Here is a 9,127-nt window from a genome sequence, read left to right as displayed (position 1 = left end):
AAGAGTGTGCAAGAAATTGACAAGCTTTTAATATGTTGTAATACAGATAAAAATGTGGGACACGTATTTTTATATGTATAACAACGGGCCCATATGATTGTCAAGAGGATAAAACACACTCTTGAAATAAATTGATTTTTTAATTTCTGAATTAAAAAATCTTAATATTTAAGTAATACCATCGAAATGGTAAAAAATATAAAAAAAAGTTTTAAATAAAAGTTTTATATATTTCTATGTATTTTATAACACTTTGTTTAGATTTTTTTTAATGTTATTTTTCTCGAAATTTTCCTTCTCTTCTAAATTTCTGAAAAATTTAAAATTTACTTTATATCAAAACTTATAGCATATTTAACAACAAATTCAAACATGTATGGTGAAGTTATAGTTCGAAGACATATTTTTCAGAAATAAACTAAAAATATCTATATTGCTATACACGCGCCCCATCCATATCTGCTTTATGGCGTCTATTGTTAATATATATTTATTTTTTTAATAACTACAAAATTTTTCGTATTATTATATTTTTATATGTTTTTTAGGTTTAATTTTATTGTTTTTTATTTTTTATTTATTTATTTATTTACTTATTTAATTTTTACCTATTTACTTTTTATTGCTAAAAATCTATACAATAATGAGGACGCTCAGAATTTAACTGAACAAAAATAACTGTATTTGCTTGTCTTATTATTAAGTTTTTCCAATTTAATATTTAATTTTGATATAACAACAAACTTGTTCAATTGTAAAATATTAAAAAATATCACTTACATGCAAATCACACCTTCCTTCTGACGTATGTAAATCGAGCCATGAAAATATACATACAAGGATAGAAAGAGAAACTAACATGTGTGAAACAAAGAAGGTAGATCCAGCATACCAACAGGCTGACACTAAATAATTTTACTTTTCACAGTTGCCTGTCTTATTAACTATAGCCCTTGCAGAGCAAAAGTGGGCGTGGTTTAGCCGAACTGCACACACCATGCTATCCCTTCCACCATGGATCCCGTCCGTAAAATAAGATAATATAGAATATATAAAAAGTAAACTTAATCTATAGGAAACTCTAAGAGTTTTTAATTAAATAACGAGTTTTTATTATTTTACAGTTCTTATTATATATTTTATAATACATTTTATAATAATTGTTACATAAGATATTAATACATTTTATAATACTTGTTACATAAGATATTAATACATTTTATAATAGTTGTTACATAAGAATTTATTATTGTTATAAATCATTTCCTTCTTATAATAAAAAATCATTTCTCTATTATTTCATATAAACTTCATTTTCAAGTAAAATATTAAATCTATACTATGTTTCATATTACAATTATTTTTAATATACTTAGTTAAGAAAATGTAACCTAATCCCAAATAAAAATAACTTTGCGTTATGTCAACTTTTTACACGTTTTTTAATATGACATTTTAATTTTTTTTTTTATTTTTAATACACACAATCACACAAATCAACGTATTTATCAAAACAAATAATTTTATTCATTATATTGCAAGCGTTATATTTGAATCTTTATAAAAGAAATGTTAGAAATAAAAAATGAAAAAGAAGAAATGATACTTCACATACAATATATAATTACTTAAACATAAGCTATATCATTAAAAATTTATCTATTTATAGAGCTATAAAGCACTACAACAATTTAGTTAAGTTACATATCAGGTATTTTCAAGTATCCTTTTCCTCAGTTGAAAAGCAATTATGATTTACGCCATTCTATTCCATGTCTCGTAAAAACCACAACTTGTTACATAAGATATAAATACTTGTTACATAAAATATTAATACATTTTATAATAATTGTTACATAAGAATTTATTATTGTTATAAATTATTTCCCTTCTTATAATAAAAAATTATTTCTCTATTATTTCATATAAACTTCATTTTCAAGTAAAATGTTAAATTTTTAGTATGTTTTATATTACAATTATTTTTAATTTACTTACTTAAGAAAATGTAACCCAATTCCAAATAAAAATAACTTCGCTTTATGTCAACTTCTTACACGTCTCTTAATATGACATTTTGATTTTTTTTTTTTTTTTTTTAATACCCACAATCACACAAGTCAACGTATTTATCAAAACGAATAATTTTATTTATTACATTGCAAGCGTTATATTTGAATCTTTATAAAAAAAATGTTAGAAATAAAAAATGAAAAAGAAAAAATCACATACAATATATAATTACTTAAACATAACCTATATCATTAAAAAATTTTTCTATTTATAGAGCCATAAAGCACTACAACAACTTAGTTAATTTACTGTTACATCTAGCCTTAAGGAAAGGGAGGCTATCTCTCAAAAGATGCCTGGGACTTGAGGAAAGCAGGGAAGGATGCAACAAAAACTCTTTTATTCTCGTGACCGCACTAGTGGGATGTGCGGCACAAGCCGAACGCACTTTTGATGATTCCGAAATTATGCGTCAACGTGTAATGATACTCTTTAACGCCTTTTCAGAATCGTGCGATCGTTGGTCCTAATTTGAGTCAGAGAATTCAATCTCTGTAACTCGGGATCGGACCGAGTGTAATCTTTTCAAGTCGGAAGGTTAGTGTGTGAGTACGAGATGGGTTGATGAAATAAAATTTTACATTGAAGCTTTTTTTTTAACTAGAATTTAACATATATTTTGATACTTGAAATTTACGTACATAAAGGTTAAAGTTGTTCAAAAGAATTAGCAAATAAATACATAATCGGTTATTATTATTTAATAGAAAAGGGAAAGCAGTATAACAAGGTGATCATTATCAACTAAAACAGGAGTATGTAATCAGTTAGTTTATTTGAAATATAAAACGATTAGGTAATGATTATTCAGAAGGTTAAAATTGAAATACATTGTTTAATATCGATAGGAAAATCTATGAAGTTAACATTATTTTTGAGGTTTGGAAACATTAAGAATTACAGGATAGTACATTATTAATTATCAAGAATACAAATAATTAAGAATTAATGTTAGTGTAAATTATCTATTTTAATTGAAAAAGCTAAACGGTGCATATTGAATAATTGATCTAGAAGCTATATATACAGGGTGTCCGGGAACGCCCTCAGAGGTCTTATGCCCAACCTCCGGGGCCCGGGCATAAGTGCGAGGTGCGCGTACATGCACGCAGTCATGTCCGGGGCGCTGTACGGCGCCCCGGTATGGTGCGAGGCGATGGGGGCCAGCAGCAAAATCAGGAAGCACCTGCACGACGTGCAAAGACTGCTGGCTCTACGCATTGCGCGCGCATATCGCACCTCTCCAAACGACGCCTTAATGGTCTTGGCGGGAGTGCCGCCAGCGGAGTTTCTGGCAACGGCCCGAGCTATACTGTACGCTCGGGTCAAAGCCTCCCGCCTCCGGGGCGAGAACATCGCCCCGAGGACCATGGCGTCGTGGAGAGAGAGAGCCCGTCGGCGGGTGATCGAGGATTGGCGTAGCCACCTCACTGCCAACCCGCCGACAGTGGGCACCCGGGTTCTGGAGGCCGTCCTCCCCCACCTGGAGGAGTGGGTAGACCGCCCATGGGGCGGTCTATCATATAGGATGACGCAGGTGCTCACCGGACATGGTTGTTTCGGGGAGTACCTGTGTCGAATCCAAAAAGAGCCGACCGCGCGTTGCCACCATTGCGAGGCGGAGGTGGACTCTGCGCAGCATACGCTGGAGCACTGCCCAGCGTGGGACGAGCTGCGCAGAGTCCTCAAAGACGAAGTAGGGGAGGATCTCTCCCTGGGGGCCGTTGTGGCAAAAATGGTCCTCAGGGAGAGCTGCTGGAAGGCGGTCGCCTCCTTCTGCGAACAGGTTATGTCGCAGAAGGAGGCGGCGGAGACGGCCAGAGAAAGGCTGAGGGGGGGAAGACCCGGTGGGGGCAGAAGGCGACGACGTCGCCGATCCAACCTCCGGGGCAATGGCGGAGGCGGGGATCCCCGCCCCCCAAGAGACCGACCAGGACCACCCGACGGCGGGGGTCCCCGCAGGAAACGGAGAAGAATCGCTGGCGCTCAACCCCCTTCCCTCCAAACCATTGAGGAGAAGGGGGAGAGCGACGGCGATCCCCCCAATAACAATAACGGGGAAGATCATTCCCCTGCCTCCCCTGCCGAAGGCCCTGCATATGGGACCCGAAGCAGGGCGAGGCAGCTCCCGTCGTGTATGGCTCCCGGCGAGGCTAACTCCCGATGACGTCGGGGGGAAGGCCCTTTTCCTCTACGGGAAAGGTAACCGTCTCAGCCCTGCCGGGGTGAGGGGAGCGGGCAAGTGCCCTTCCTCCCCCCTATGAGCTTCAGGGAGCTCGCGCATAGGCGCAGCTAGGCCCGGGAACATCCGGCGGGGGCCGGAACCTCGGGCCTGTACCCCCAAACAATATCAGGGGAAGAGGCGGGGGAGGGACGGTGTCCCTCTCCCCCGACCTAAGGCAGTAAGGCCTTAAGCCCTGCCAGGGGAGCTGAAATGGCGCCCCTGGCGAGACGAGTCGGCCGCTAAAAAACGGCCGACTGGGTCCGGGGGGCTCCGGAAGTATGCTGCACGCGTTCCCGGAGCCCCCCAGTTACGGACCAGGGCAGGACACCCGGAGAGCTTTTAGTGGGTATGTCTCCGCCGACCTGTCGTCGGCGGGGAAGAGCCCCACATAACCGCCAGGCCTCCCCCGAGGTCTGGGGTATGCGATAACGCATTTCCTCTCCGTCAAAAAAAAAAAAAAAAAAAAGGGTGTCCGGGAACTAGGGAACCTACCGTTTTAAGAATATAAAGGAGATGAAAAGGGAAAAAAAAGTCTTATACCATTTTGTGATGTTTGCTATAATTATTGATTTATAAAATAAAACGTCTAAGCCAATGTGCGGTGATGCTACGCCATCGCGCCTAGCTCGTAGGCAACGGCGCACGGCGGTAAAGATGACGCGTTATTGTCTGAATTGGCACGGCGCAACGGTCTGAATTTCTCACCGCGTGTACATACACTGCAAAAAAAATGTGTTATTTTAGCTGAAGCTTCTCCTTACACATTTGATAAATAACACATTTGAATTTTACAGTGTATGTACACGCGGTGCGGCGGATTCAGACCGTCGCGCCGTGCAAATTCAAATAACGACGCGTCAGCTGTCCCGCTCCGCGCCGTTGCCTACGAGCTAGGCGCGATGGCGCGGTGTCACCGCACATTGGCTTAGACGTTTTATTTTATAACTTGATAGTTATTGCAAATATCGCAAAATGGTATAAGACTTTTTTGCCCCTTTTCATCTTCTCTATATTCTCAAAGCGGTAGGTTTCCTAGTTCCCGGACACCCTCTATATATATACAGGGTGTTTCAGACCACCCGTACACCCCTTTTCTCTTCGCAGGATTAGGACCAATCAAAAATATGTTCAGACGAAAGTTGTAGGGTTTCAAAAGATTTATTCAATGATCTTATCAGTTTGACCTTGGATGGCGTCGCCAAGGTCAGATCGAAATCATATTAAGTTTTTTAAATGAAACACCCTATTTTTGATTCCAGAATCTAATAGCTGGTGTCAAGACCTTTCCAAAACACTACAAGAAAGTTTATTTTCGTTGACTACTTTCCGAGTTGTGCGGCTTGAAAGTTACACTACCGCCAACACCATGTAAATAACAATATAAAATCACGCGTTACGCAGAAAGCCGTGCAGCCGACACAAAGAAAGTAAACACGCGAGCCGGGCCAACAAAAACAGATCATGAAAAATCGTGAAAGTTAGCTGTCGCGACCGTAGATAGTCACATACATATGTATGTCATAATATTATGTAATTACATTATTACTTTAACGGTAGCACACGAGCAATAACGAGCGCGGCTTTCTGCGTAACGATGTCTAACTCGTGATTTTATACATATTGTTATTTGCATAGGATGTAGTAGAGATGTATTCACCACAACGCTATTGTGACTCAACTCAACACGAGTGACAATAACTCTCTCAAACTTGTCACCTACGTCTTCAATAACCGTCATATCAGTATCAATCGCGCAACAAAAATCCGACCCTCTTTATTAGTCTAGGTTTATTTAGCCATGTCCTATTCCAATGAAGAAGCATATGATATGCTGCTAATTTTAGGTGAGTGTCGAGGTACATTCATTGCAGCGGAAAGATTCTAGCGGGAACGTTATCCTGATCGGACTCCTCAATCGCGAAATGTTTTTTCACGTTTGGCTAAACGAATCAAAATTAAAGGTGTCGTTCAGCCTCAACATAACAAAGGTACACAAATTCGTCGTCCGATTATGGATGAAAGAACAGTGGAAATTCTTGCATCGACAGAATTGAACCCTTATGATTTTTTAAGACGACGAGAACAAGATTCTGGTGTTAGTAAAATCAGTGTTTGGCGCATTCTAAAAAATAACAAATTTCACCCTTACAGAATGTCTGTTCATCAAGCGTTGAATTATAACGATATTAGACAGAGACTTGTATTTTGCAACTTTATAAGACAGCAACCACTTGATTTCCACTTGAAAATTTTATTTTCTGACGAATGTACACTTAAAAGTGATGGATCTGTTAATACTTGGAACTCTCGTTATTGGGCACAAAATAATCCTCACTGGTTGAGAGAAGTAGATCATCAAACCATTTGGAAAGTCAATGTTTGGTGTGGAATTATTGGAAGTCAAATCATAGGTCCTGTTTTCTTTGACGAAAATCTAAACGGTGATAGATATTCCGCCTTGATAATGACAGATCTTCCTGTCTTACTAGAAAATATTCCTCTGCAATTGCGCCTGAACATGTGGCTCCAACAAGATGCATGTCCGTCTTATACATCGAGAGTTGCTCGTGCGGCATTAAATACTATGTTCCCCGACAAGTGGATAGGCAAATACGGTCCAATCAATTATCCACCCCGATCACCAGATCTCACCGTCCTTGATTATTATTTCTGGGGAAGGATAAAAAACTTGGTCTATCATGAACGTCCGACTGCGAGGGATAATATGATTCGTAGAATAAGTGAAGCAATTCGATCCTTACGTGCCGAGGAAATTCTTCGAGCAACCAATGATTTTCAAAATAGAGTTGATGCTTGCATCGCAGAGAATGGTGCTCACTTTGAACATTTAGTCGCTTAACAAAACATACACTCATTCATTCCCGAACGTGAGAGGCAAGGGGACTCACGTGAATCAAGCACCCCAAACGTGAGAGGCAAGGGGACTCACGTGAATCAAGCACCCCAAACGTGAGAGGCAAGGGGACTCACGTGAATCAAGCACCCCAATGGGATGAAATTCTCGTCACGTCTGATGCTGGCGGTAGTGTAACTTTCAATCCGCACAACTCGGAAAGTAGTCAACGAAAATAAACTTTCTTGCAGTGTTTTGGAAAGGTCTTGACACCAGCTATTAGATTCTGGAATCAAAAATAGGGTGTTTCATTTAAAAAACTTAATGTGATTTCGATCTGACCTTGGCGACGCCATCCAAGGTCAAACTGATAAGATCATTGAATAGATCTTTTGAAACCCTACAACTTTCGTCTGAACATATTTTTGATTGGTCCTAATCCTGCAAAGAGAAAAGGGATGTACGGGTGGTCTGATACACGCTATATATATGTATGTATATAATATAATAATATTTTTATATTATCAATTTATATTAAATAAATATGCAAACTAATTTGATAATTTATAAGCAGTAGAGAACTTATTCTGATTCCTTTTCTTTAAAAAATAGATAAAATGTTTCCTTACTTTTAAATGACTTAAAAAGTTTGTGGTGGCACAAAACTTCCCTTTAATGTTTTTGCACATGTTATACACACCGTTATACATTTTCATGATCATCATGCTTTTTCACATTTTTAAAGAAACGTTTTAAAATTAATGGCAAATTTTCATTCCTAAAAAAGTATGTTAATAATTAAATTTACATAAAAACGAAGTAAAGGTAAATATTTTATGATTTAACAAACAATTTACATCATGTTTCTTTAATTTAAAAGGTATAATTGATAAATAATTTTGTTTGTATACACAAATAAATATTATACAGACAAATTAATAGAGTTTTATCTATAAATAACACCTATACCCCTAACTACCGTATTTATCTGTGGCATTATGAACTTATAGAATAATATAATGACAATGAGGAACTTTGATAAAATGAAGACTTCTGTATACATCCAAATTATTATTCAATTTGTAGGATTAGAAAAAGTAAAAGTGTACAAGCTATTTGATGAAGAAAAAATCATGAACAGTTAACACAGATAGACAGATACTAGGTAAAAATATTAAAAATACATTTATTGTCTATGACATAATCTTCATCTTAAAACAATGGCTTATTTTATTCGAATATCAATAAGAATAATACTTACATTTTTCCAACATTTATTTTCAGCAAACAAACAAAAAGCACTTAACAAAAACGCCAAATTATATAATAACAAGAATATAAAATATAAGCCTGTGTAATTGCGTATTTCCGTTAATCACAAAACGCGCCGGTATATTTACCACTAACCTAACCTTACACAATCAAAGGCGCGTTCGGACATCATATCCAAACTAAAGTCCTATACAGCAGAGACCCGAAATCTACGTCAAAATTCTTGATTGGTTAAATGTATCGACGCCATGTTGAACCCGTAAGTTAGTGGTGTTTTAAAAATTAAGAAGCTGTTAAATTATTTATTACTTTTCGACTTGAATTGCAGATTTTTATAAATGTCACTTCACATAAAATAAAGCTTTTATTTCTTCCCCGTAGGGGTCCGGGGTCGATCCGTGGCCTTTCGAGGCTGCGGACCGACTACGGATACAGGAAGCGGCGTTCCTGCGGTTCCCGAGCTCGCTAGGGGGTCTGCGGTCTCTCGTAGGCTGTAGACTCAGGGACTTCAGCCACCCTGGCGCCCGAGCTGGTATACCGTAATCCGTCACGTGCTGAAATTATGTGCGGGATGGACCGGTGGCCTGGGCCTCACCGCCCGGGCTGCGAGGAGTAAACCTCTATAAAAAATCCAAGAGTGGCGTCTGCGGCGTGGGGTACCGCTCCGTGTAACAGCGGGGCGGTGTTTCGCGTCTCAGACGCCA

General features: G+C 38.4%; 1 protein-coding gene across 1 annotated transcript; it reads left to right on the top strand.

Annotated features, from left to right (window-relative positions):
* The first annotated feature begins 3,130 nt into the window (after positions 1–3,130).
* LOC120357748 lies at positions 3,131–4,240 on the top strand. Its single transcript, XM_039449215.1, has one exon. The coding sequence runs from the start codon at positions 3,131–3,133 to the stop codon at positions 4,238–4,240; it is 1,110 nt and encodes a 369-aa protein (XP_039305149.1).
* The last annotated feature ends 4,887 nt before the right edge of the window (positions 4,241–9,127 follow it).

Source organism: Solenopsis invicta, chromosome 5 (assembly GCF_016802725.1).
Source record: "Solenopsis invicta isolate M01_SB chromosome 5, UNIL_Sinv_3.0, whole genome shotgun sequence".
In the NCBI taxonomy this organism is placed as follows: Eukaryota; Metazoa; Arthropoda; class Insecta; order Hymenoptera; family Formicidae; genus Solenopsis; species Solenopsis invicta.
The sequence above is the reverse complement of the archived record's forward strand: the minus strand, read 5'-3'. Positions and strand labels throughout refer to the sequence as shown.

What these genes read in the sequence shown, in the direction of transcription:
- LOC120357748 (XM_039449215.1), top strand. Translation starts at nt 3,131, where the DNA reads ATGCCCAACCTCCGGGGCCCGGGCATAAGTGCGAGGTGCGCGTACATG.